The sequence below is a fragment of the Mustela nigripes genome, chromosome 14 (genome assembly GCF_022355385.1).
Source record: "Mustela nigripes isolate SB6536 chromosome 14, MUSNIG.SB6536, whole genome shotgun sequence".
NCBI classification, from domain to species: Eukaryota; Metazoa; Chordata; class Mammalia; order Carnivora; family Mustelidae; genus Mustela; species Mustela nigripes.
Genome location: NC_081570.1, coordinates 3,879,115 through 3,906,961, shown reverse-complemented (window position 1 = coordinate 3,906,961; position 27,847 = coordinate 3,879,115). Strand labels below are relative to the sequence as shown.

The following is a 27,847-nucleotide window of genomic DNA, read 5'->3' as shown; positions in this document are numbered from 1 at the left end:
CAAGTGCCCCTTCTTTACCCATTTTAAAATCAGATTTTTTTTCACTGTTGAGCTGTGTGAACTCTTTATACATGTTTAGGATATTAACCGCTTAGCAGACACATGATTGGCACATATTTTCTCCCATTTGGTAGGTTGCCTTTTCTTTCTTTATTATTATTATTATTTTTTAGGATTTTATTTGATAGAGAGAGCCCCATCAGAGAAGAGCAGAGGGAGAGGGAGAAACAGGCTCTCCACCGAGCAGGGAGCCGGATACGGGACTTGATCCCAGGACCCTGGGTCATGACCTTAGCTGAAGGCAGCGACCTGACTGACTGAGCCACCCACGCGCCCGTGTGTTTTCATTTTGTTGATGGTTTGCTTTGCTCTGCAGAAGCTTTTTACTTTGGTAAAGTCCCATTTGTTTATTTTTGCTTTTGTTGCCTTTGTTTTTGGAGTCAGATCGAAAAAACCATCGCCAAGACTGATGGTCAAGGAGCTTACCTCTAGCCTGTGTTTTCTGCTGGGAGTTTCATGGTTTCCAGTCTTACATTCAAGTCTTTATCCATGTTGAGTGGACTCAAGAAATATTTTTAAGTGAATGTTTGAGAAGCCAAGTGAAGCTTCTTTCGGTTCTCTGGGGTTCCCCTGGCCTCTGGTTCAGGTTCCCATGACTGTTGCCCCGAGCCAGTGAGGCAGGGCGGGACGGCCCCAGGGCCAGAGTGGTTCTCGGTTCTTAGAGCCAGCTCTCCCGCAGGATGACGTGGTGGCACCTGCGGTGGGCAGCAGTCTGCTGTCAGTTACCCCAAGATGTCCATGCGCATTTGCTGAGAAAGTAACAGCTTCCAGCTCTGTCCTGGAGCTTCCAAACTTCTTGCAGTCTGTTGGGTAAACATTCTCCTAGAGGGTAGGATACCGCTGATGAACTTGTGTTGTATTGGCCACATGCCACGCCCCGTGGCTGGGCCTGTTAACTGCATTATCTTGTGTGATTCTGTCCCCCCGCATGGTCAAGCGCAGTGGCTCCGTTATTATGCCTATTTTAAAGACAGGGAAGTGGAGGAGCGACAGTTTGGTCTGCTGCTCGGCAGCAGGTCTAGTAAGAGCGGGAGCCAGGAAAGACCTTGGGGTCTGATGGGCTAGACTGAGCCGCTGAGCAGAGCTGTCAGGAGGTCATAGCCCCAGAGGGTGGCGGAGCTCTCTGGGCCCGAGTGGAGGGTGCTGGTCCGGGGCGTTGCACTGGGGGAGCCCCGGTGGTTGGCGAGCATGCTGGGAGTGTGGCCTGTGCTCTGTGGATCCTCTGTCTCCAGGCGTGAGGCTGCTGAAGGCAGTTTTCTTTAGCTTGGCTGTGGTTTGGGAAAGTGCCAGCTAGCCTGGGGTTGCCCACTGCAGGAGCACCAAGCTGTCTTCTTGGGATTCCAGAGATTTCTTGGAGTTTCCCCACCACTGGCTGCCGACAGCAGGGATATGAACATTTTTCCTCTTTGGGCCACTGAGGTGGCATTTCAGTTCCCCCCAGCCCTGGAGGACTCCCAGCTCTCGATCCCAGGGACCCAGCCCCCCTCAGGCACCCCTAAGAGCTCAGCTGGCCAGGAACAGGCAGGGGCGGATGGTCCCGCGCTGACAGGAGTCTCGGAGCTGTGGCCCGTTTCCACTTCTCAGAGCAGCCGAGGTGGGTGTGTTTTCCCCTCTGGGACTCCGATGGTGGCCTTCCACGGGGTCACAGCCTATGTCCTGGTGCTCATTCAGCCCTGTAGGTGGCTGGGGAGCCGGCGAACCAGGAGGGGCAGGTGTGCTGGGAACCCCAATAGTAGCCGTGCTGTGGCCTTGCTGCCTTTGCCGAAGGCCCCTGCTCTCACCCCTTCCCTGCTGGGTGCCTGCGGCCCCGGGGACACAGTCCTGCTGTCTGCCTCCCTCCCTCCTTCCCATGGAGACAGGACCCTTGTCTGGGGCTGTCAGAGCAGCAGCCCACTCTGACCAAACTCCCCCGGAAAGTTCCTTTTCCTTCTTCAGGAGGCTGTGGTCTCCTGGGACGACCTCTGGCTGTTGCTATTCATGCGTGACACCCTTCCCAGTGGCCTCATCCTGCTGCTTCTCTCTCCTCCACCCAGGATCATGCGGCCAGATGATGCCAATGTGGCTGGCAACGTCCACGGTGGGACCATCCTGAAGATGATCGAGGAGGCAGGAGCCATCATCAGCACCCGGCACTGCAACAGCCAGAACGGGGTAAGTGTCTGCGAGCCGTCACCCAGCCCGCCTGGGATCTCCTGAAGATTCTAGGCCCAGGAGGCCCGGCGTCCCGATGTCGGTGACATCGAACCACTCCCGGGTTGGGACAAGAGTTTGCATGGGCTTCTCCCGTCCTTCGTCCCTTGGCCTTTGGAGCTCCTGGCGGGGACCTGTTGGAATGGTGCTGGTTCGGGGATTCATCAGGGAGGCTCGGGGGCAGCCAGAGAGTGAGCCGGCAGCCGGCGGAGAGCTGCATTTAAGTTCCTCCCCCTCCATCCACAAGAGTCTTGGTTTCTAGAATGCCCTCCCCCAGCTCTGCTGCCCTGGGCCTAAACCCTCCCCTGTCCCTTCGACACCCCCAGGGACGGGGAGGGGCCTGGGCAAGCACTGGCACTCTTGCCGGGGAAGCCCACCAAAGCCCGGCCAGAGTGCCTGGGAGGAGGGTCAGCTTTTCTGCTTTTGCAGCTTGGGCAGCTGGGGGGCATTTGGCCCATCTTCTCCTGCCCTGCCTCAAGGGCCGAGGGACCTGACCTTTCCTCTGGAGGCGGCTCGGCACCTTTGCTCCGGGGAGGGGGTCTGTCTTGCACCACACTGCCACCTGGGGTCAGTTGAGATGCAGTACCACTGGTGTCTGTGTCCCCGTGTCCTGTGTCTCCCTGGGCCTGGGCCAGCCACCCACCACGAGGGGAGGAATGCACGACGGCTGGAGGGGGGAAGGAGAGAGAGCACTGCACAGGTGCGGGAACCAAGCCAGAGCGAACGTTTCAGTGGGTGGGCATGGGCGAGGGGGCCTCAGCACACTGCGAAGGAGGGGCTCACCGGCCCAGCCAGGAGTCCGGATTTGTTCAGGTGCCCTTCGAGTTGCGGGACGAACCAGGCCATGTTCAGAGTGCGCCCTCTGGTGGCAGCTGTGGGGCAGGGCTTGCGTGAGGACCTGGTGAGGACCCAGCACCTGGCGGCGGGTGGAGACAGACAGCAGGGTCCTGGCAGGAGAGGCCGGACCGGGGAAGGAGAACGTTAGGATGGGGGAGTGAGAGGGTTGGGGGGGATTGCGTGGTGAGGACCCACGTAACTGCTGCTGGGTAGTGAGTGCTTAGCATTTTGCAAAGCCCTGAAGTGGTTCTGCTCATACAGTCCTCTCCCCCGTTCCCCCATGTTGCACAGCGGAGGCCGTGGAGGTACAGAGAGCCTGCATGCTTGCCCGAGGCCATGGGGGAAGCAGAGGGTAGGTCTGGGCCATGAATCCAGGCCTCAAACCTGTGCTTTGAGCCCCTGCTCCTCCCCATCCCATCCCTGGAGGGGGCCTGGGGGTCCAAGGGGGATCGTTCTGAGGTGCTGGCTTGGCGATGTCTCCAGACTGGTGGGCCCAGGATGGGGGCATAGAAAAGTTCCAGGCTCGGGAGGGCATGTGAGCCCCAGGCAGCTCCAAGTGGTTAGACCCTGGCATGGGCCCAATGCTGACCTCTGAGGGCCTCGCTGGGTCTCTGGGTCAGGCAGGGGCACCCCGAGCCCCTGAGACCCCCACCCAGCTCCCCTGCAGGTCTCATCCGCTTTATGTCTTTAGTATGTCATGTGGCCCCAGGGTTCTCTTGTCAGCTGGGACCTCTTGGTTGGCACCATCTGGATGCTGAACTGGCCCCTTGACCTTGATGGGCCCCAAAAGACACCCTGGACCTGTCCCCAGGCTGCTCTTCCCAGACTCCCTCTCCTCTGTACATGACCTCTGTGGCATGTGGTTACCCACACTGAAAACCGGGGACCTTCAGTGACCCCATTCTTCCTCTTCTGTTGCGGGCCCTGGCAAACAGTCCTGTGGGCTCCACCTGCTCGGTAGTTTCGGATCTGAGCACCGTCCGGCTCCCAGACCTCATCTCCTGGGCCTTCCCCTTGACACTCCCTTGGGCCACGCTGGCTCTCCTGCTTCTGTGGGACTGGCCGGTGTTGCTACCCTTTGCACTGCCTCTTCCCTCGGCCTGAGCTGCTCTTCCCCCAGAGTCTGCAGGGCTCCCCCTCACCTGGTGCCAGTGTGGCACATGGGACCTCCACTGAGGCCTTACCTGGTGACCAGCTCCCTCCTTGCTCCCAGCTGTGCTCCACAGCACTGTTGCTTCTGGAACATTATGTGCTTTGCTCATTTATCTCGGTCTGCCCACCCCCCTCCATCCCGTTAGAATGTAAACCCCACGAAGGGAGGGACTTTTGTCTTTCAGGTCCCTGCCAGATGCGCAGCATCTGGGTAGAGGCCTGGAGCTTGGTGGACTCGCACTGGCAATCTGCGATTGCCAGGAGGGCATGTGTGGGATTGCTGTCCTATGGAGCGTTGAGTAGGCACTTAGGGTGGACCAGTGACCACACTGTGTGCTCGACCTTTTCTCTCTGGAATCTTCCCAACTGTCGTCTTAACCCCACATTGTAGGCGAGGCACAGGGGCCTAGAGAAGTTACACGGCTTCCTGAAGGTCCCACAGAGTGGCCCTCTCTATGGTGGCATCTGCTGAAGGCGGCCTGTGTGGGAGTAGGGCAGGTGCAGCCCAAACAGTCATCGTAGTGAGAGGGAACCTTCTGGACCTGCTCACTCTCACGTTTGATGCCCACATGTCCGTGAGAGGGGCGGCGCACCCCTTTCTCCGGGGGTCACCCCCTTAGATCCTGGCAGCCCGCCGTCCCCACTAGCGAGCGGCAGAGCCGGGAACTGAGCCCAGGGCCCTGCACTGTTCTTTCTTGCTCTGCTCCTGAAGCCACTGTCCTGACTCCATGCCCTGTGGCTGCTCCGGAGCCCAGCAAGCACTGTGATACTGGTCACCTCTGGGAGCATGGCGGAGGGCCCTTTCTGGGGTAGACTCTTGAGAGTGCTCCTGGGATGGGGTCTGCCCCCTGCTTTCAGCCCCAGAAGCAGGGAGGCCCGGGGCTGTGTCAGAGGCACAGGTAGCCAGAGGTGTGCTCAGCCTGGAGGCCCTCCTGTGTGCAGGTGTTTGCTGGCTCGTGTTTTGAGTCTTTGGGTCACACCTGCTCTTTACGGAATGCCTGAGGCAGGCCCAGTGCCCTGCTGAGCCCTTGGACAGTGGCTCACGGTCAAGTTGCCTCTGCCCTGGGTCCAGGCCCGTGCTATCTGCACCCTGGTCTGGTGGAGAGCCCCCAGGCAGCCCACCCATCTGTCTTGGGCTGCCCCGTGTGCAAAGGTCTCTGGAGTGGCTGCCCTATAGACGTTCCTTCTCTCCTTTGGAAGCCAGCCGAGATTCCTAACAAGCGGCTTCCAAACCAGAAGAGCAGGGGTGAGGCCTCTGCCAGGTGTCCTGTGCCAGGCCTGAGGGCTTCCTGTGGCAGGTATGTGCTGACAGCTTTCCCTGGGACAGTGAGGAGAGCAGCTCTGTCTCCTCCTGGGTCACCGTGTCCGTGTCTGGGTCACAGAAGGGAACAGCAACACCAGCTGCTCAGAGTTCACGCCATTCTGAAGTGCGGGGACTAGAAAGTCAGCCGGTCTGCTCGGGGTCTCTGCCCTTCCCACAGAGTCCTGGCCCTTCAGGGCCTGCTGACCCCTTAGCTCACACCTCCTGCTGTGCTCCCCTCCCCGCCCCTGCACAGCCTCCGCCCTGCGCAGTCCCTCCTGCTCTCCCCTCTGCTGGAGAGGGTGCACACGGTCCATACCTGCCTCCACCTTTCCACTCACACCTCAGCTCAGAGGCCACCCCCAGCCCCAGCGCTTCCCACACGGCCCTGTCAGAGCCTCCGCCACCACGTGGCCGTGTCCTGTTTGCTTGTTTATCATCTGTCCCCCTGTCGGAACCCAAACTGAGGCAGGCGATCCGACTCGCTCCCCTGCAGGCCGCACCAGGCCCAGTGCCTGGCTCCGTGCCAGTAGCTGCCTTCTGACCTCCTGACCGGCCTCCGGTCCCCTGGTGTACCCGCACTCAGCTGCGGCCCAGAAGCCGATGACCCTCCCCCTGACGGAGTGTCCGAGCGTCAGCAGTCGCCTCACGCCGGGTCACCTGCCCACACCGTTCACCTCCTTCATCTCAGCATGAAGGCGTTTTACCGTCTCCTCCTCGCAGGAAGGACACTAAGTGGGAGCCCAGGTCCCTCCAAGACTAAGCTGCAATCCCATTAAAAATTATTCACACAATCACACGCACACACACGCGCGTATGCTACCCATGTGTGAGTGTAGCCATACCAAAATTTAGCCACTCTCCAGTGAAGACACCTGGTTCACGCTGTTTCGGGGTAACAGCGCTTGAGTGATTCCACCAAGCGGCCCAGAAGTGAGGCCTCCGTTCTTGTCCTGCTGCGCTCAGCACGTGCCTTTCCCGCTTTCTGCCGGTGGGTGGCGCTGTAGCCACAGAAGTCTACTTAAGGGTGCACTTTGTTTTCGTGTCCGTGTGACTTAGGGGGCAAGTCGTGGTTGGGGGGAAGCAAGGGCAGATTAAGGGGCAAGTCTTGGGGTGGGGGGAGTCGGTGCAGATTAGAGAAGCCACAGCCTAGCCCTGGAACCTTTCCCAGCCACTCTGGTCCCTTGCTTGCTGAGACCTGGCTCTGGCATGTTTATAGGAACAGAAACTGGAGGAACCCACCCCATGTTCCTGACTCACCCAAGAGGGGTGAAGGTGCAAGTTCCCTGACTGTCCCTCCAGAGCGGCAGGTCCGGTCGGTTTGAGGGGCCCCAGGGCATTGGTGCGTCCATGAGGCGGCAGGTGGGCTCTTGCACAGATGACCACAGGAGGTTCCACCAGGGCTCAGAGTGGCCGTTACTACAAGCTCAGTGTCGCCAACCCTTGGATGAGGGGTGCTGCGAGGACTAACAGGGAAGGCGAATACCAGAGCGGGCAGGGCCGGATGGACAGGCTCCCACCCCAGCTCCCCATCCAGCTTGGGTGGGCCCAGACTCCTGGAGAAGAGGGCTGGTTTCCAGGAGAAAGCGATAGACAGGCCAAGTGCTCTGTTTGGCAGTGAGGGTCTGAGGTCCCCCTACTGAGAAGTACTTTCGGGAACATACACCAAAGTGTCCCTTCAGTCTGGGAAACAGCCCCTGGTACTGAAAACGATTTACGTGAACGGACGCGCATCACAGCGTTGCTTAGAGTAAAAAGAAATGGACCCAGCTGGAGCCAAGACTGCGATCATGGAATATTCCGTTCTATTTGGCCATGAAACACACTTTTGCAACAGAGGGTGTGTCCATTGTGGAAAGTGACAGTGACGTCTGTGGTGGAAACGGCCATGCAGAAGCACGAGCAAGTCAGGTTCAATAGAGAACAAGCCCCAGTGTAGACTGTCGCGTGCCCTCCAGACATGGGTGTACTCCGTGGCCACGTCGATCCCTTACCAAGGGGGTCCTGGGTGGCTGGAGACCAGTGACAAACACACACCTGGTGCCCTGTACCCTTTTTTTCCTTGGAGTTTTGAGTCCTGCACTATTTGAAGGATAAATAACAGTTAAACAAAGGAACACTGATTGCAAAGCATCGTTTGTAACACAGGCAGGTTATGTTTCCTTGTTTCGAGCGGAGGAAGAAGCGGGTTGTGGACACGTCTGTTGATGTTTGCATGAGCCTGAGTAACTGCAGAGGAACCAGGGAGATCCGTTCTTGGGAGGAAGCGCCTGGGAAGGAAGATCCCGAAATAGAAAGCTGGGTTCTCTTCCGATGTGAGGAGTGATTTTCCCTCCTCGGTCTACTTCTCTGTGTACTTCCCAAATTTTCCATGATGAGTATGTCTTTTTTTACTTTTCATTATGGAAGTGATGCACGTCTTTTGTAGAAAAATTAGAAAAAAAGAAGCCACTCCCCACCCTCACTGCTCAGAGAATCCGCCGGCGATTGCTTTAGGGTGTCCCGTGAGGCCTTGCTGTGTGTCCTGCGGCTTTGCAATTAGGAATGTGTGATGTCGAGAAATGGCGTGACTTTCACAGTGGGCGAAGAAGGGCCGCGTTCGAGGAGTGCGGCCAGGGCTGGTGCTCACCTGTCTCTGGTCTCCGCAGGAGCGCTGTGTGGCCGCCCTGGCCCGTGTCGAGCGCACCGACTTCCTGTCCCCCATGTGCATTGGCGAGGTGGCGCACGTCAGCGCGGAGATCACCTACACCTCCAAGCACTCCGTGGAGGTCCAGGTCCACGTGATGTCAGAAAACATCCTCACAGGTAACTTCTGCACGTGTCTCACCAAGCCAGCTCTGGGTCCCTGCCAGCAGCAGCCACAGCTCGTGCTGACAGGGGGCTTGGCCCTGACGTCCTCTGTGAGTGACAGTCCCTCTGTTCCCAGCCCTACCCCTGAGCCGACACTCCTGCCATCCTAGTTCTGCAGACAGGGACAGGTTAAGCAATGAGTGTGACAGCGAGCTCGCCCAGTGGGACTTGGGCTCCCAGTGCGCAGACCTTTCCCTCCTGCCTTCCCCAGGAGGAGGCCCCAAGACCAGCTCCTCAGGGGCAGAGGGGTGGCAGTGGGCTGGGAGGGCACAAGCCACCCTCCAGCCCCCTGCTGTCTCCCCCCCACCCCCACCCTCCTTGCTGTTCCCTGGATGGGGACCACCGGCGGGTGGGGGTGGGGGAGTGGGTCGCTGTCCCGCCCTTTCCCCTGCACCGGGGCCCTGCATTCCAGGCTTAGGCTGAAGCTCCCTCTGCAAACCTTTGACTCTGGTTTGATCTGAATATTCTCTTTCTCCCAGTGGTAACCATGGAAACCCCTTTTCATCCTCCCACGGGGCTCTGCAGGGGAGTGTGGCTCTGCTTTGCACTCGCTGCAGCTTTGTATAACCGGGCTGCAGACGGGGAAGGCAGGCCCCTTTGTCCCCTTGCTGTCCCCTCCCTGCCCCAGGCCACCCTGTCGTCCCACATAGTCCCACGCAGGGGACAGTCCACGCTGCTTCTGGAGGCGGGAGCTGCCTGGGTCCTTGGGTCCTCCTCCTCGTGCCCCTCGCTCCTTCCTTGGCGGCCGTGGCCTGCAGCTGCCCTGCTGGGAGAGCTTACAGGGGCTCAGGCTTCCCCTCCCCGGGCCTGGAGCCCAGTTGTCCATCTGGAACATCCGGTGTCCTCAGCAGGCCTGGCCACAGCGTGGTGAATGGGTTAGCCGAATGGGGGCCCGTGGCCCTGGAGCACACAGCCTCCCTGTGCCCTGTGTTTGTGTCCAGGCCCTGGGGGAGCCTGTAGCTCTTACATCTAAGGGACCATGGATGTCGCATGCCGCGGCCCAGAAAGGGATACCTGGGCGTGGTCTTCTCACCACGGGGCCTTGGAGTCCCCTTGGCCCAGGCCCTGGGATCGAGGGGAGCTCATTGTCTCAGCTGCTGTCCGTTTCCAGAATCTTCTCCGTCTGATGGCATTCCCAGCAGTGTGGCTTTCTCATGGTGATCAGCAGCAGGATGGCAGCGACTTCAGATGGGGGCGGTCTGCCTTCCAGATTTCTGGCCCCAGAGGAAACCCTGAGGAACTGAGTAGCATTTCCCTTTGGCGAAAGGGGAAGAGGCCGAAAGGCGAAAGGGGAAGATGGGCATTCTTGACTTGCAAAGCAGAGCTCAGCCCCGCAGCGTTGGGCCCTCAGCACGGTGACTCTCAAGGGGACCTTTTTGGTTGTGTGGCATCCGGGGGCAGGTAGGGCAGGGATGCAGCCGCACAGACTGTGTGCAGCGGGGGCGGGGATCCCCACCACGAAGGGGGACCCAGTCCAACGTGTCCTTGTGCCGGACGAGGCTGAGAAGCCCTGTCCTCCACCATGAACTCCGGAGGAAGGAGTCATGCTTTCCTCTTCCCCAGTGGTAAGAGCTTCTCTTGGCTCGCAGCCGGTGGAGAGCTGACAATGCAGGCGAATGAATGATGGACTGAGCCGAGGCTGTCGGGGAGATTTGTGTTTCTGTCCAGAGACGGGAAGCTGACGGAGGGTTTTGTCTAGAAGGACACGCTCCACCTGACTTCTAAGGGGTTGCTCCCATCGTGGGGCAGGGGCTTCTCGCCCCGGGCCGAGGTGGCGAGATGACAGCCCTCTACCCCACCCGAAAGGATGCCCCCTGCTCCCCAGCACCTGGTCGCTCGGCCTTGGTTTCGCTCCTTCCCTGCAGGGTGGGCACGCAGAGCTGACAGGCCCTGCGGGGGACAGAACGGGGGGGTGAGGAGAGGGGCTGCGGGTGTCCAGCCTCACGGGCAGGTGTGGGCTCCGTGACCCCACTGTGCTCTGCTTCTCCAGACGGGGCCTCCTGACCCTCAGGCCTCCCTAGTACACGAAGCGGCCGGCCACTCTTGGAGCCCCGAGGGCCGTGGCCGTTCTCCGTGTGTGGGTTCTCTAGCCCCACAACCTCCAGCTGAAGGGCCAGGAGCCGCCTCTCTCTCTCCACCCCCACCGGTCCGTCTCTCTCAGCTCTGTGTCTCTTTCTGTCCTCGCCGCGTCTGGGCGTCTGCGTCTCTGTCGTTCTTCCTCTGTCTTTCCGAGTGTCGACCCGTGCACATCGCTCTTATTCTGGGACCCCACGTCTCTCGAGTCCTTCCTCTCTGTCCTGACGTGTGTCTTTCTGTCCACATGTCTAGAACACGAGGGCAGGGCTGGTGGCTGCCTTGTCCCCTGCGGTCGCCCCTACTGCCTGCAACAGTGCCTGGCCCCTTGGACCCAGGGTGACTCTGACAGGGGATGGGGAGGAAACGGAGACCCCAGGAGGCAGGGGTCCCCTGTCCGGTGTGTCCCCCTCCTCTGGGGCTGTGCTGTCTGCCCGGAGGCAGCCAAGCGAGCACGCGCCGAGGCAGACAACCGGCAAACCTCTGCCTTCCAGTACGTTCATTCATCTCCGGCAACTGTCAAAATATTAAGCTAACTGGGACCTGATTGTTGCAAATTGCTCCAAAAAATAGCTGGGAGCGCTTAAGATTTTAAAAGAGGTGTGTTTAATGCCGCAATTGTCTTTTGATGGTTTTATTAAATGACGGAGAAAGTACAATTAGCATGTCTTTCCTCATTTGGCCCGTGGCGCTCATCTGGGTCTAAAGGAGGGCCACTCGGGTTTCCAGGGAAACCGGCCTGTCAGGCTGGCTCTGGCAGAGTCAAACAGGAAATCTTTATTCCCAAAAGCAGGTTGTCAGATTCACTCTCAGTCAAAGTGCAGTGAAAATATTTTCCTTGTTACGGGCCTGTGGTTCCCAGGCACGGAGAGCCTGTCCCCATGGCGCCGGGGGCTCATCCTTCTGTGTGACCACAAGGCTCAGCTCCAGCCTTGGGGCTGTGTTCAGGGGCAGAAGCAAGAGGCCCGGCCCCCTTTGGGAAGGCACCAGGTCAGAAAGCACTGCTAGGAGGGGAGCTCCACGACGGGCTTTGCAGAGGACACCTGGCTGCTGTCCACCCTGCCTGCTTGTGTCCTTCATGTCCTGCAGATGTGCTCTTCTCCACACGGAGGATCTTCTGTGTTGAGGAAGCTACATTTTAAGGCATCTTTGCAGACATTTCCCGGAAAATACTAGAACCCCGGAGGCGTAGGTCTATGCACTCAATAGCACCGAGTTGCTGTGTGACCCTAGGTAGACCCCTTGACCTCTCTGGGCTCCGGGCTCCTCCTACACAGGGGAGAGGCGAGGGACCATGCGATCCCCAGACTTTTCTGGCTCATGGTTCTCAGCCCAGGCAGGCCTCCCTGGTAGGCCTAAGGAAGGTTCTGTTTCCTGTCACTTGGCCCACAGTGGGGCTGAGCAGCCCCCCGCCGGCCTGTCAGCACTCCACCCGGATTGGAGTCCTGAGTTGGTGGTCAGCGGGCGGCCGCAAATCCAAGCGTCTGGGGTGAAGCCTCCCACCTCGCGGGACGGGCCTTGCCCAGGAGCTGTGCAGCCACACCCCAGCTTGTGGCCCAGCAGCGGCCGCTCCCAGGGCTGCGCATACAGGCTCTGGCTCTGTGTGTCCCTGAGCCTCTCACGTCCGTGGGCTGCTATCCTTTGGGCCTTCTCTGGCAGGAGCTGCTAGCCTGTTCAGGAGGCGGATGTTCCCTCGCCGAGCACAGGTCTGCTGGATCGGGTTGCAGACACTCGAGCTCAGCGGAGCTTGAATGCTCTGGCTCTGTCCCCTCTTCTCTGGGAGGCGGCTGGAGAGGGCCCCACCCGAGAAAAGCCGGTTCCCCAGCCTGTGATCTGAAGTCTTTCCAGCAGCCTCCAGGGGGCAGCACTGGGCTGGGTTGGGGCAGCTCCCCGTGCCCTGGGCCCTGGCTCCCACCTTGTGTCCCAGCCCCACCCGCCCTGGGCTCGCGCTGCGCCATCACTCATGTGGTTTTTTTTCTCTGAAGGTACTAAAAAGCTGACCAATAAGGCTACCCTGTGGTATGTGCCCCTGTCACTGAAGAACGTGGACAAGGTCCTGGAGGTGCCTCCAGTCGTGGTAAGGAGACCCCCCTTCTGCTTCTCTCCAGGGGGCAGATGGCAGAGGCTACCCAGGCGTCCCAGGACAGCAACAGCGGGGGGCTGGGGGCCGGCGCTGCCCGTGGAGTGGGCTGTCCCTGGCTGGGATCTTCGTGCAGGTTTCGCTCGTGGATGACCCTCCCGGAGGGCCCTTCCTCATGTCCCGACCAGAGCGGGTCAGGACGGTGCCAGGTGACGGGTCCTTCTGAGAGAACCAGGACCTCCCGGCTGTGTGGCCCAGGCCAGCCGCTCCTCATCTCAGCCCCTGACGAGACGGAGGCTAAGATATCTCTGTTTCCGCGTCTTCCCCTGCCGTCCTTGGTCCCCTCACTGTGGTTTGCTGCAGGCAGAACCATCTTTGCACGAAGGGAGCCTGTTGTACAATTCGTTCCCAGCCCGCTGGGCACGCTTGGGTGGGCAGCCTGTTGGTGGGTGAATGTTGAGCCGATAGAAGGATTTCGTTCCTTCCTTAACTTTGTGGTGCCCGAGTCCCTGCATATTTCCAAGACATGTATGACAGTTCCCTCGGTGGAGGCCTGTGGCTCTGTTCTCACACCTAAGCTGTTCTAGAGGAGCCATCCCGTGGCTCGGACGGTGGCTGCCTTGCCACGAGCATTTTCCTGTGCAAAGAACAGATTTTTGTAAAATCAGTGTAACTGGGAACCACAGCCGTGGGCACTGGCGCCTGCTCTTTTCGCACGGAGCTCACAGAGAAGCTGGGTCCTGGCCTCCTCCTCACCGGGACGCTGGCTGCAGGCCCTTCCTGCTCCGAGGAGGCCTGCTCTGGCTCCGCGGCCCACCTTTCCACTCCCTGCACCCCTGCAAGTGTGACCCTACGGGGGGGCGCTCCCTGGAACTCCCCACCAGCCACACCTCTGCCCATGGCAGCCCAGGTTCTGACCCCACACCCTGCCTGGAGCCCTGGGGGCAGGCGAGGCCTGGGTGGCACGTCTCCCCAGGTCGGGATGGCGGCCTGCGGGGCTCTAGTTGCCACAGTCTAAATATCTAAAAAACTCTCTGGAGACAGGGGAGACAGGGTGCTTGGACCTTGGCCTGAGTTGGATGGGTGGCCTGTCCTGTGGTCCCATGAAAGAAGGGACATCGTGCTGCCACCGGATGACGGCGCTGGCGCCACCCGTCCTTGCACGAGCGAGGGGTCCGTTCTGCTGCAGCTTGCTTCATCCAGACCCCGGGTCTGTCGCGGTCACGTGCACGGCTTCAGTTTGGACATACTGTTCTCGCCAGAACGCTGCCCTTCCTTGCTGCCCCGCCCCACCCCTCCCTCCCGCATGCTCTCTCCCCTCCCTGCCGGGGGTGGGGGCAGGACCCTACACTCAGGAGTGAGTGATTTTTCTCTCCGGAAATTACAAGCATACTCACCCCCACTTTCATCTTTTGCGCCGAGCCCTGGGTACTCGGTCTGTCACATCGCAGGGAAACACGACCTAATTATCGAGCTGCTTGCATTTCCGGACACCGCACATTGTGGAAGTCTCCCACAGGCCCTTTCTCTGCTTCTGCACCTGATGCTACACATTCTGGGGTTGATGCTGAAGGAAGGTTCCGGGGCTGAGCGCATGAGCCTTTGCTTCCTCTGGCCCCTCGGGGCCAGGGGGCTGGGGGGCCGAGAGCTTCGGGTCTTCCCGTCCTCCCCAGGGAGCTCACCCCCACATCCCTTGGGGGCCCGGAGCTTTCCCAGCCGCTTTGCTGAGCCGGCCTCGATAAGACACAGACACCGACTCTGCCCTGTGGAGGCGGCCGCGGAGAGGGTTCCAGATGGGAGAAGCCGCGCAGATCCCAGCTGCGGGGGACCCCGGTACTCACGGGAGCCTCGTCCCCCAACACGTGCAGCCCCGCAGAGAGGCCTTCGGTGGGTGTGAGATACAGGTCTGCTCTTTGCCTTGTCCTGATCCACCCTGGAGGGCTCGGATGGCATTTATGCAGGCAGCGTGGCCACAGGCTTTCTCATCCCCCCAGCCCCGAATCCCACCATCGACCTTTTACAGACCACTGTCCTTTCTTTGAGAATACACACATCTCTCTGTCCAGGTGTGTGTGTGTGCCACGGACACGTATGTCACACGTATCAGAGCACACACTCACGTGTGCGTAGAGGGACCCCGTGTGTGTCTCCCTGTCTCCTCTACCGGCGGTCGACCCCCCACGGCAGTGTCTGGGGTCAGGGGCTGCCACTTGGCTCCACCCTCTTCTCCAGGGAACAGGGACCTCAGAATCTCTGCAGTGACCCAGGAGAGGCTGGGGGCATCCGAGAGCAGACACTTGGGTTGTGGGTTTTTTTCTTTTTCCCGGTGTCAGAATGTGCGCTCAAGTTCAAAGTCTGCCCTGGCTCTTGGACCTGTGGGCTGAGCTGGCTAATGATTCACATCAGTGGGGCTGGACGAACCCTTGGGGGTGAGCGTGGGGTCCCAGCCCCATCTTGGGACTTCCAGTGGCTTTATCCCGAGTCAGAGCCGGCTGGCTAGCATTGGGAGGAGGCTGTGTTTCCTCCGTCTTCTTGGCTCTTGTCCGGCTGGGGCCGCGCCAACCGCGTGCGAGGGCCCAGGCCCAAGTAACAGGCTCACACGGCCAGGATTTATGAGGCTCGGGAGGTTGGCTGGTCCTTAAAAAATATCTCTTTAAAAGGCATTTCTAGAGGACACTTGAGTGCAGCCGTGAATTTCACCGGATAGGTACAGCACAGACTCTGCTTGCACACTCTTGACTGTGGACAGTGGGACAGGAGGCTGCGGTTTATTTATGGAGGAAAAGGTTGAATTATCCACCGTAACTTAAACACTTGGGGTTTGTTTCTTTTCTTTTTTTTTTTTTAGTGGGGGGTTTGTTTCTTTTGAACAGACTCCTCAGCTCCTTTCTTGGCCTCCTTGGGAGACAGGTTCTCAAGACTCAGATCATGGTAATTAAGTCACAGACTGGTGTTCCAACCCTGTGCGATTTGGAGCAGAGCCATGAGCAGGAAATCAGGATGTTTAAAACGGGCTTTTGAAAGAAGGTCCAAAATTGTCATCTAAAGTGAACTGCCCAAGTCGGAGAGGCTGTAGTGGGGCGTGGAGAGGGGCCCATGGGGCCCTTCGTGCAGAAGCTTCTCCATCGGGTCTGCTGGAAATGCCACCGGAGGGAAGGCAAGGGGAGATGTCGGAGCTAACGGAGGGGAGGCTGGCTGGGCGTGGTCGGCAGGGAGGGAGAGGGGCCTCGGGGAAGCTGGCCACCGAGGACCCGGCCTGCGGCTTTTCCAAGGGGTCCCACACAGAGGGCTTGTGTATGTGTCCTCCACTGGGCTTGGGGACAGGGCCCTTGCTGTCACATCAGCGAAACCCAGCATCTCCTGCTGTGCCCTTTGGAACCCATTTTTGTGCCAAATTTTATATTCATGTTTATTCTTAACTTCTTGGGTCCGAACACCTGTGATCCATGATGACAGCATCGGTGGGACTGTCGTAGCTTTCGTGTGCGTTCCCGCAAGTGTGCAGCCTGTCGGGCAGGCTGGGAGGTCTGCGGGGGCGGGTCGTGTTGAGGGGAGAGCAGGAAACCTGTCGGTTTCCCATGATTCTGTACTGTGTCGGGGACAAGTCCTAGGAAGGAAGGGGCACGTGTAAAACGTGACAGAGGTTGTTGACAGGACGTTTGAACGGCAAAGGGCTGATGCGTTCAGTACTGAGTCCATCCCCCAAGTCCTGTTAGGCTGAGAAGTTGGGCTAATGCAGTCGGAGGGGAAATATGGCTCCTTGGAAACGTGGCACATGGCCTGGGAGAACTTTTGTCTACACGTGGACATGAAAACAACGGAGGAAACACAAAGTAAACGCTTGAGTCCGCTTATCTCTGGATACATGCAATTTTCACCTTCTCTATGTTTATATTTTTATATTTATTTATTTTTAAAAAAGATTTTATTTATTTGGCAGCGAGATCACCAGTAGGCAGGGAGGCAGGCAGAGAGAGAGGGAAGCAGGCTCCCTGCTGAGCAGAGAGCCCGATGCAGGGCTCGATCCCAGGACCCTGAGATCATGACCAGATCCGAAGACAGAGGCCCAAGCCACTGAGCCCCCCAGGCGCCCCCGTTTTTATTGATTATATTAAGTCTTCCCAGGACAGGGATGGGTAGCTGCGGTTGCGTGCCCAGAGACCATGCCAGGAGAGACTTGAAGCTGGGGGGCCGAGCCATGCCTGTGCAGGGAGGGTGAGGGCCGGGAGGCCAGGCTCGCTGCTGCTGGCCTGACCGCGCGCTCCTCTCGGCAGTACTCCCGGCAGGAGCAGGAGGAGGAGGGCCGGAAGCGGTATGAGGCCCAGAAGCTGGCGCGCATGGAGACCAAGTGGAGGAACGGGGACATCGTCCAGCCTGTCCTGAACCCAGGTAAAATCAGGGGTGCAGGGCGGGGGGTTCACTTCTGCTGGCAGGTGCCGGATGCGGCAGGCTCCAGAGCACTCTCCCCTTGGGGTCGGTGCAGCCCCTCACTGTGGATGTGGTCCTCACAGCCCTATACCCTGTCCCTGCAAACCTGTTCCCAGTCGCACCGTCAGCGCTGAGGGGGCGGGACAGCTCTGGGGGTCCCAGCAGGCCATTGGAGTATGAGGCAGAGACCCCACTGCGTGGGCACACGGGACAAGCCTGTGCCGTCGTGTCCGTCCCGCAGGGTAGCTCAGGAGCACATTTTTATGGGGTTTCCAGCTCCTAAAAAACAGGCAAATGGCAGCAGCTCTTTCCACATATCTCCTCACCAGCCTGGCCCTCACGTCTGTGGGCCTACGGCTTCCCCTCAGGCCGGGGCCTCCGGGTCATTCCCTCCCATAGCCAGCGTCGGCCAAGTGTCTGCCCAGAACCCACACAGAGAGGTCCAGGCTGGTTTCCTTCCAGATGGGACTTTCCTCCCCAGTCCTTAGCAGGCCGCTGCCCTGGGGCTCAGACCGTGCAGGGCAGGGTCTCAGGAGGTCTGTCCCCCTCAAGGCCACCGTGAACCACTGGGTTGTGTGTCTCCACCACACACACACGAACACACGTCATCCGAGGGGAGAGAATGCGAGAACATGCTGTGTTCTGTGTGGGGCTCCACGGGGTGAGCCCTCAGGGTGCCCCGGACACAGGTGTGTCTGAGTTCCACGTTTTGGTCCTTGACAGCCGAGGACCTGTCCCGAGTAATCCCTTCCTCGCTGATGTGCCCCCGTGTGCCCTGGGCCCCCCTCCCCCCATGCTATGCCCCAGCTCCCGCTAACCAGGACGACGGCGGACTCCAGGACACAGACTGGACTGGGTTTCTGGTCCCCCCGTCTGCCTGCCCAGGCTTCAGGCCACATCCAGCATCAGGGCAGGGGGGCTGGTGACCACCCAGCAGCTGTGTGAGTGAGGACGGGACCACCTGGGTTCGTCGGCAGCGCCTGCGTAGTGCGCGCAGGATTCTGCAAATCTTTCTGTGCCCTCACGCGCATCTCCCCCTTATCCTCCTCACTGTCCGGCTTCAGCCTGCCCACAGCAAAGGCCGGTTGCCTGTGAGTGGGGGAGTCTTCACTGTCTTTTCACATCTGCTTCTCAGCAGACGCCAAGATGATAAATTACTTGTTAGTATTCGTAAGACAGAACGTTGCTGGAATAGATGATCGGTTTCTAACACAGTCACCCAGAAGATGGGCCTGGGGTCACTCCTGATGGTGGAGGGTGGCGACCATGCCAGACCCGGGCTCTGCTCTCGTGGCGGGGGCAGGCAAGCCTGCTGGTCAGGCAAAGACATGGGAGACTGCCAAGTGATGTAGGGAGAGGCGATGTCTTAGGAAAGGTACAAAATTGGTGCTGAAGGTATTCTGGAACAGAGAAGCTGGAGGGGCTGAACGGCAGCCCTCCCCCTGAAGACCTGTTGTGTCCCGCCCATCCCCCATTCTGGACTCTTATTTGCAGAAAGGGTGTTTGTTACGATTAAGTTAAGGATCTCAGAACGAGGTCATTCTGCATTACCCAGCTGGGTCCCTAACGCAGGGACCAGCGACTGTTCTCATTAGACAGGAGGGGAGAGACGGTGTCAACCCAGTGGCAGCAGGGAGGGGCTGGGAGGAAGTCTGGGCGCCAGGTGGGGGCTGCTGGGGCGCTCCTCTCTGTGGGCCCTTTCTGGCGAGTGCTTGGGGTGGGAGCCAGTCCTGGATGCCTCCTCTCTCTGGGAAACAATATAACGCTCACGGTTTCCAGCCTAGGTCCCCTCATGCAGGGGGTTATTTATTTCCTGTTTGCTCTCCTGCCTGACTGTGAATCGGATACATAACACTTCTCAGAATCTATTACCCTCCAATGCTTTAGTCAAAGGAGATATTCTGCACCTCAAGATTTCTTTTCTTTTCTTTTTTTTTTTTTTTTAAAGATTTTATGTATTTGAGAGAGAGAATGCACAAGAACACACACGAGCTGGGGGGAGGGAGAAGCAGGCCCCCCACTGAGCAGGGAGCCCAAAGTCGGCTTGATCCCAAGAGATTTATTTATTTATTTTATTTATTTATTTATTTATTTGTCAGAGAGAGAGAGTGAGAGTGAGTGAGCACAAGCCGGGAGAGCAGCAGGCAGAGGGAGAAGCGGCCCCCCGCTGAGCAGGGAGCCCGATGCGATGCTGGGCTCCATCCCAGGACCCTGGGATCACGACCTGAGCCAAAGGCATGCTTAACCCACTGGGCCACGCAGGCATCCCCCAAATCTCGTTTCTTGATAGATTTTTACAAACTTTTATTTTTATTTTTCTGTGTTCCAATAAGAATGCATCTTTCTCAGATGATTAGCTTAGGGACTGGCTTTTAAATGCTTCTTAAGGCAGTCACATGCCCATTCCTTGCTGTTTTTGAATGTGCCCTGCATTTCTGACCTCAGTGTCCTTGAAGAACTGGCCTCACCCTGGCAGGGCGGGGCTGGGCCTCTGCAGCCAGGCCTCCCGGGCCCAGAGGAGGGCAGGATGGGGTCCCCAGGACCCGCCAGCGGGGCAGGCGCTCAGCAGAGCGTGGGGTCGGCACTGGGGTCTTTGGAGCACTCCGGCCCCTTCCTGCAGGAGGCCCCCGCCACCCCCCGTATCTGCAGCCCTCTGTCAGGGTTGACATCAGAGCCCTGTCTGGGCAGGCTGTTGCCTAGGAGCTCCCTCGTGGGCTTGACCTTATCCTTCAGGTGTCCTTTCAGGGAGTCTGGGAGTTCTTCAAAACCCAGCTTTTTGTTTTGTTTTGTTTTGTTTTCTCCATCCGACAAGAGAAAATACAATTACCTTGAACTGTTTGATCCACAGCCATCAGAGGTCCAGCTTTGACAATGGAGGGACTGCGTGGCCATCGGAGCCGTTTGGGGGCAGTCGGGTTGATGACAAAGAACCCAGCTCCGGCTGCTGGGCTGGGCCCAGGCTCTGCCTCTGCGTGGTCAGCCTGACCACAGCCGCCCCCAAGAGTGCTTGGTGTGCATCTGGAGTCTCCTAGGATCTGACCAGGCCCCATCTTCCTGCGCCCATCAGCATTTGTTCTGGGGAGAGAGCGAGGCAGTGAGGGACACATTGTGGAGACTTGAGCTGCCTAGGTCTGAGTCCTACCTGCGCCTCCATGGGGACTTAATCTCTGCCACTGTTCCCAGGCTGTTAACAAAGGAGAGGGGAATTCTGGGTATGTTTATAGCCGTGTTGACACTCTCCCGTTGCTGCCCTGGGGACATCACTCGCATTCTGGGTGCTGCCATGATCTTGAGATCCAAACACTAGGTGCCCTGCCAGCCTGTGCCATGGCAGCCACCGCCACTGCGGAACCCTGGGACCTCAGTGCCCGAGCTCGTAGAGGTTTATTTCTCATGAAGTCCAAACCAGCTGTTCCTGATCAGGGGGTGCCCTGCAGGTGGGGCGGACTCGTAGCTCTGCGTCTTGAACAGGTAGCTTTTGGGGTTACCTCGGAAGGGGAAAGGTCAGGGGCTTCCCCATCTGGGGTTCGCATGGGTCGGGCTGAAAGCAGGTAGCGTTCCGCTCACACCTCTCTGGCAGGAAGGCGGCCTGCCGAGGAGGCCAGGCAGCGTGGTCTGGTGTGCGTGTAACCCCGAGGTATTGACTGGCTGCCTCTGTCTCGGGAGCGGGCCTCCTGGGCACACTGGTGTCCCCAGGAATAAGGACCATGACCCGCTAACAGAGGGGTTGATGAGCCCCTGGAAGCCTTTCCTTTCACGGACCAAAGCACGTGGAGACCGCAGTTGTCCTTGGAGAACTCTCACCTGAGCGGCCGGCACCTGGACGCCCTCCGTGGCCGCGCAGACATCGTGGTGCTCGGTTGCGGGCATCGAGCTGTCTCATGGCCTAACCCCACTCCTTTGCCGTTCCAGAGCCCAACACGGTCAGCTACAGCCAGTCCAGCCTGATTCACCTGGTGGGGCCTTCCGACTGCACCCTGCATGGCTTCGTGCACGGAGGTAAGGAGTCCGCGGCTGCTGCTTGCTCACGTCTCTGTCTCCGGGAGCCAGGCAGCCGTCTGACCCGGTTTAGGCTCCCATGTTTGATGAAGCAGAAGTTTAAACTTTTAAGAGGCTGCATGATAAATTGCTGAAATACAGTCGGCGCCGGTTTTTTAAATTGGAAACGAAAGTGAGGTGGCTGGCTCTCCTGACAGAGGGTCACACACAACCCTAGAAGCTGAGAACCACAAGGTGTGTAGTGGCCTCGGGTTGGGGCAGGGCCGTTTGGGGCAGTGATGTCACCAGAGAGTAACAGTGTGACCCGTTACTGAAGCAGGGCTGCTGCGTCATGTTTTTGGCTCTGACGTTCTCATTTATTTCTTCCTCTGGTCAGATTCCACCTTAAACAATGTAGACCTTGAAGTTCCTAGCTTGGGAAATATAGGGGACTTAGCCCCAGGTTCACAGCGGGACACTTTTTACTTTAATGGAGAATTGATTGATAGATTGTAATTTAGAGAAAACAGTAAGCATGGGCACAGTGCCATTCACTTAAGCTCTTGCCTCCAAGGCTGGAAGTACCAAGCTCTCTTTTCTTTTCCTCTCAGAAAACTCCTATTAATCCTTCAAAACCCAGCTCAAATGGTACCACTCTGTGCAGGGTATGTTGATATTTCCACCCAGGGTGGCTCAGGGCAGTGCTCGATCTTACTTTGTGTAGGTTCTAGGACTTCATACAGCGTCGAGCAGGCGCTCTCCTGAGGTGCATTCCATGAGCGGGAGGCACAGATCACATCCACATTGAGGAATACGGGATAATAGGTCCTGGGCCTGTTGGAGTCAGAGAGTGCGCCCCAATTTGAGAAATACTTTTAAAGTTTGCTTCTTTTTTTTAGTTAATCCTCTTTGGTGTTTTTGTCTTTTTTTTTTTTTTTTTTTTTTTAAATTTCACGATTGTTTTCCTCCTTCAACTAAACGTTGGCTGCAGTGTCCTTTAATCCGATTAACTTAGATCCTACCCATGAAACTGGTACTGCCCAGGCCCAGGTCTGTGGTGGTGGTCAGAGCATCTTTGTACCCCAAGGACAACTGTGACCCCATAAGCTTGCTTGTCTGCTTTTCCTCACCAGCCCTTGCCTGCCTCCTGGAAGTGGGAGGCCCCTCTTCTGAGCGCCCCATCCGGAGCCCAGACCCCATCACTTTCAGCCTCACTGAGCTCCATTCCACCTGAAATCAGTGAAGCTGTGCCAGAATTTTTGCTTGTCTTGTCCGTATGTTGGAATTTTGGGAGAGGTGGCATCTCCACACTTCGCTGTCTCCTGGTTGACAAGCCGGTCTCCCTCCACACATGCTGGACGGCGTGAGTGAGGGAATCGCTGCAGATCTAGGACCCGTGCTCTGTCACAGAGCCTGAGCTGCTTCTTTCGAAGTAGGCACGTTTCTTTAAGAAGCACGTTTAAGGAACGTTTATGCTGGCTTTGTGGTATTTAATGCCTATTTTAGTAGAGGTTTTTGTGCCCACAAGTTTAAAAAAAAAAAAAAGAAAAAAGCCAAATATTTTCCCCAAGCGCAGTCATCTCTAAATAGTGCCTAGTAAGCCACCAGGAGCGAGTGAACAAAATAAACGCCACGCTGAAAACACCTGCAAAGACCTGGGATTTCACAGCGTTTTCCTACGGAGAGGAAGCCCGCAGTGCGAGGGGTGTCTGAACGCGCGTCTCCATCAACGTCCTCTCTAACCTGTAGCTCAGTCAAGCCAAGTGCAGGAAATCGTGAGCTGAGATGGAGGCTAATTCGTCTTTTATCCAGTAATTCTGGACCGTGTATATGTCTCTGAAAAACTCTCGCCCTGTCCGGTTTTCTGTGCCTTTCACACGCCGGACAGTGTCAGCCTTGCAGCTCGGCCCGTCCCAGCACTTAAGAGCGCACGACGCGGCGGACGCTGACTGTGCTGAACTGGGGCGGGGGGGCGGCCCCAGATGGGAGGCAGGAGTGCGGTCCGGTGCCCCGTCTTTTGTCCTGTCCTGGGTGCGCGGACAAGCTGTCCAGGGATTCACCGAGGGAAGCAGGAGCCGAGGGCAGCAAGCCGGAGGACATAGAGGACGTTGGTCCCATGCCGGGAAGGAGGGCCGTCTGCGTCTCTGTGGTGTGGTCTCAGGGTCTCGGCCCGAGTTCCAGCCTGGCTTTGGGCTTCTGCCTTCCCCGAGCCCTGAGTGAAGCCGCGCGGGCCCTTCCTCCTCTTCTGGCCTCCTGTCCCCTCCGCTCCCCTGCTGTTGGTTGTATCCCCGAAGCGGTGACCTGGCGGTTACTTGGGGGGTGTTTAGGTTCATGCCACAGTGAAGACCTGATTATAAACTCATCCAGACGCCCATCCTTGATAAACAGAAGAGGAATTGCTGGTCCTTCCCGAACATACTAAAGTGCAGGCATCTGAGCCCCAAAGTGAGCGTCTTTCTCCAAGGCCAGGACGGAGGCGAGGGCCACCCTGTCATGCGTGTTCATGTGGCTTCGGGGATTGGAGCCGCTGGCGTTAAACCAGAGGGACACTCGGAGGCCCCGGCACTGACAGAAAGGAGGGAAGGCTCTGTCTTTGCAGATGGCACAGTGACATACCTGGGCGACCCCAGAGATTCTGCGATGAAGATAACTCAGGTTATTAACTTTAGGGAAGCAGCAGCATCTAAAATGACCAATACTTGCCCAAAATAGAAAAACAACTTTTCGTTGTTTCTGTTTGTAGGCTTGTCTGTTGTCGCACATGTGTTTTGGGTTGAATTTTATTTATATCACAAAATACCACTTTTCAGTAATTTGCTGGAAAGGTGTAGGGCCAGTTTTGTCTGTTTGATTCGTCTTCTTCAAGGTCTTGTTCTTGTCTTCCGTTGGTTCCGGAGACAATTGCTGCTGCTTTCTTCCTCTGGGACGCTCCCTGCCTGGTCCTCTGTCGGCTCTCCCCCTGGAAGGGGGTCGTGGCTCAGCATGGCCCGCATGCGACAATGGCGGGGAGCTCCCTGGGGGTCACCCGGCGTCACTCAGGGCAGGCTGGAGGAAGTGTCTCTGCCGTGAATTCTTCACTTCTGAACCTCTGGTGGCCTTGGATGTTTCTTGGGCGCTTTAACAAACCTTATTAACTAGTTTAAACCAAGGTATCCTACGGGAGGATCCAAAATGGCTTTTGCCAAAATGCAGCTGCCCCATCCTCACTTCGTGGGGGCCACAGCTCTGGCCGTGCTCCTCCTGGCTTGTGGCTCTGTCTCTCTGGGGGTCACTTGGTGGGCCGGCCGCAGACTCGTCGCATCGCCGTGTCTCCCACCCGCTCCGAACACCCAGCCCCCGTTGCCCTGTGGAATGCCTCTCGGTGTAGTCACACCTGCCGGACAGCCGAGCAGGATGCGTTTCCTTGCAGAGGGCCCCCTCCGCTCCCCGCAAGATGGACTGCTCGTTCCCTGCACTGCGCTGTGCTGGTCATCCTCACAGAGTTTGTTTTCTGGTGGCTTCCTAGGGAAGGCGTATGTCAGCCGGATGAAAGGCTCAGCGGCTGTGCGGAAGGCCCCACATAGTGGCTTCCACCAGACAGACGACAGCTGCGCCCTGTGGGATGACGAAGCTGTAAGATGTCCAGGGCTCCTCGGGAAGCTCGCTGGTGTTGGTGACCCAGGCTCCCTCTGCCCAGTCTGCCATCCCTGGAGTGGCCCCATTTGGGTGGTGGGGGGGCATGTGGTGGCACCAGTGTTCCAGCCCGGAAGGCCGGGGGGCTCCCAGGAAGCGGCACCAGCCGCTCGCGTCTGCTGGTGGGTCTAGCTGGCCAGACGTGTCAGTCAAACTCGAGAGCTGCTGTAGGAGAGAGGGAGAAGTCATTGGGGGGCAGTCTCTGTGGGGGCCTCAGGAGTAGTTTTTCTGGATTTGGCATATGTCAAGCGTTTCCTGGCTGGGTGTGTCATTGTCTCCCCAGGGCTTGGAGGCATCGGTGCTCCTCTTTCGGCAGCCAAGATCCCCGTTCCGAGATGTGGGGAGTCTGTGGTTCTCTCCTCTGCTCTCTGGCTGCACCTCGGCCTGTCCCTCTTCCCTGAGCCTCACGGCTCGCTCTGGCCTCTGCCCTGGGCCCATCCACAAGCTTCCTGCGCACTGCCTTCCCCAATAACATGGAATTGAGAGGTCCGCGTTTCCTGGGCTCCTCTCCTTTGCAGTGGCACCCCCCCCCCCCCCCCCCCCCCCCCCACAACCCACGCTGCGCTTCACAGACCTGCCCCGGAGCCTGCTCTGAACAACCGCCCCCCCCCGGGGGGGGTTCAGAGCAGCCCAGCTGTCCCGAGTCTGGGGACCACGCTGGGGGGTCCCGGCTCCATCCCTGCAGCTTTCCACAGCCTCTTACACCTCAGTGCGCCCCCCTCTGGTGCGTCTCCGTTCTGCCTTTTCTGCCTTTTCCTCCGAGTCCGCGCTTCTTTCGGGCTTCCGACCTTCTTCCCACCCACTTGCGGGTGTCCGCCCCAGGGGCCAGCTCATCCTTCCCGTGGTGTCTGTCGGTCCACTTTCCCGAGAGGTCGTGGATTGTGGTCTCATCCTCGCCGCCTGTCTGGACCGCCAGGGCCCTCAAAAATGCAGATGCCCGCCTCACCCCCCTGCCCCCCGGTTGGAGGGGTGCCATGTGGAGGCCGAGTGCTGGGGTCCTGGTGATTCTGACAGACGGGTCAGCCCATGAGTTACCAGCAGCTGCTGGGAACCTGCGGCCCTGGGGAAGAGGCCACAGCTCGGAACAGTGAACCGTGCTCAGACCCGGCGCCCAGAGTGTGTCCTGCCTCGGAACACTATTCCCAGTGGTCCCCACTGTTCCCCGGCGTCCTTAAATGAGCAGCCAGTGCCGTGTCGTGCTAACGACTTACAAACTAGATGACAGAGAACCTTGTTCTTAAAGTTAATTATTGTTGTCCTCTTAATAACCCTGTGGAAAACCCCAGAATCCGGGAAAGGAAGGAAGTTTACAGACTCAGGGAAGGGTGTTGGGGGCAGGCAGAGCTCTGTTCTGGATGATTGGCCCCGACTGCACCTTCCAGAGCTTCTGTGAGGGGTGGACCTGCGGGGCCCTCGACCCAGGGGCTGACCTGGGTGATGCCAGTCGCCTCTCTGGTGCCTGTCCCGGACCTCTAGGAGGGGGCGTGGGGTTGTCTGTGGTAGGGATCTTGTGTTCACAGTCACATCTGGTTCTGAGTAAAAACTGCCTCTGCTCCAAGATGAGAAGGCAGCAGCGTGGCGGTGAACTGGGGCTGACCTGGTTTCCTAAACTTGTCTGTCCCTCAGCAGTCATCTTGGTGCCTGTTAGGAACACAGATTCCTGGGCCTTCTCCAGGAGGCTGTGATGAGCTGGTCTGGGCCCTGGCCTGGGGACCTGCATTTTGACACAAATGGCCTGGTGGTTCTCGTGATTCGGGGCTCCCAGAGACTCCCAGTGAGGGGCCTTTGTCTCAGTGCCCCCAGCGACTATGCCCTCTCACCCATTCCCCCAACCTCTCAAGAACATTGGACGCCCACCCCCCTCCAGGTCCTCTCCCGGGTTCATGTCTCCCCACACCAAATCTGTGCTGGGGCCAGAGTGCCCGAGTGTGGACAGAGGCCAGACCCCACCCCGAGAAGCCTCCAGTAAGTCCGGGGCAGGCCCCGGCATCTGCATAGTCAAGCGCTTCCCAGATGACTGTCCCCATGCCGACAGTGAGGGCTTCTGGGAGCCTTCCTGAATCGCAGGTCGCCCCTGTCGCCTGAGGCCTGGGTGCCTTTGCTCCCCCACATCAGTCCCGGACCTTCTCCTCCTTCTGCATCTTTTCTCCTCGTGCCTCACCCGGCCCCGTGGCCTCTGATAAATTTGTTCTTCCCTGCTCGAGTGGTCTCGATGTCTCCCCTGGGACAGTGGCCCCGTGGACCTGGTCTTTCTCTTCCTTTCTCCACGCGGCTGTTCTCGTCACTTCTGTGGAGTGGATGAGGATGACACCCGCTAGAACAGTGTGGCTGTCCTCACCGGGCCCCTACCCCCGGGCCTCATAGCCTCCCTTTCCGTACAGGGGTTTGGAGAGGGTGGATTAAATGAGATAATACGGGGTAAACCGCCGGCACGTAGGGAACACTTCGTAAAGGCTGGTGGCGGTTACAAACCGCAGGCCCTTGAGCAGTGCGGGTTTGAACCACCCGGGTCCTCCTATGTCTGGATTTTTTTCAACAAAGACAGGACAGCGTGTCTCCTCCTTGGGATTCTCATGTCATTTTCTTCCTCTTTGCTGACTTTGCCGCACGGCACCGTGTACGATGCAGTTGACACATGCAGCCCGTGTTAGTCCACGGGTCCTGTGGGGGGGGGCGCGTGCTCAGCGGTGAGCTGCTCGTAGTTAGGTTTGGGAGAGTCGAAAGTTACGGGCGGGTTTGTGAGGGGATCGGCATGCGTAACCCCACCGTGTTGTTCCAAGGTCAGCTGTAATATTTACTTGGTTTACTAGCTTTAGTCCAGATGCAGAGGGAACACGGAGAGCACGTGCTCTTTTCTCCCATCCAGGGAGGTGTTTGTAAGATACATTTACGTGGGCACAAAGCGCATCTTAACGGTAACAGGAATGTAGCCACCTGTGAGTCAAGCCCGTCCTCTAAATGGAAGAGTCAAGTCCGGGCTTCTGGACAGTCCAGAGCCGCAAATAGCAGAAAGAAGAGCGTTTCCTGTCAAAACTCGGGTTTGGCTAAAGATACTCTCAGAGGAGAGAGTGGGTCACTTGGAACTTGTGCTACCTAAAAAGAAAAATTAAAAATAACTGAGTGCTGGAATTGGAAAAAGAGCAGCAGATCCACCCCCAGGATGGAGGGGGACGGGGGCGGCAGCAGGCCCGGCTGTGCGCGCGTCTTAGGACCCCCCCCCCCCCCCC

At 58.3% G+C, this 27,847-nt stretch overlaps 1 protein-coding gene across 4 annotated transcripts in view; it reads left to right on the top strand.

Moving 5' to 3' along the window:
• The window catches only part of ACOT7 (acyl-CoA thioesterase 7), a 94,827-nt gene that overhangs the window by 28,585 nt on the left and 38,395 nt on the right, over positions 1-27,847 (top strand). For all 4 annotated transcript variants that reach the window (XM_059377405.1, XM_059377404.1, XM_059377406.1 and 1 more), the window contains exons 2-6: positions 2,094-2,211; positions 8,188-8,344; positions 12,448-12,539; positions 16,817-16,931; positions 20,883-20,969. In XM_059377405.1, coding sequence (XP_059233388.1) covers positions 2,094-2,211; positions 8,188-8,344; positions 12,448-12,539; positions 16,817-16,931; positions 20,883-20,969 — 569 coding nt within the window. The remainder of the gene's footprint in view (positions 1-2,093; positions 2,212-8,187; positions 8,345-12,447; positions 12,540-16,816; positions 16,932-20,882; positions 20,970-27,847) is intronic.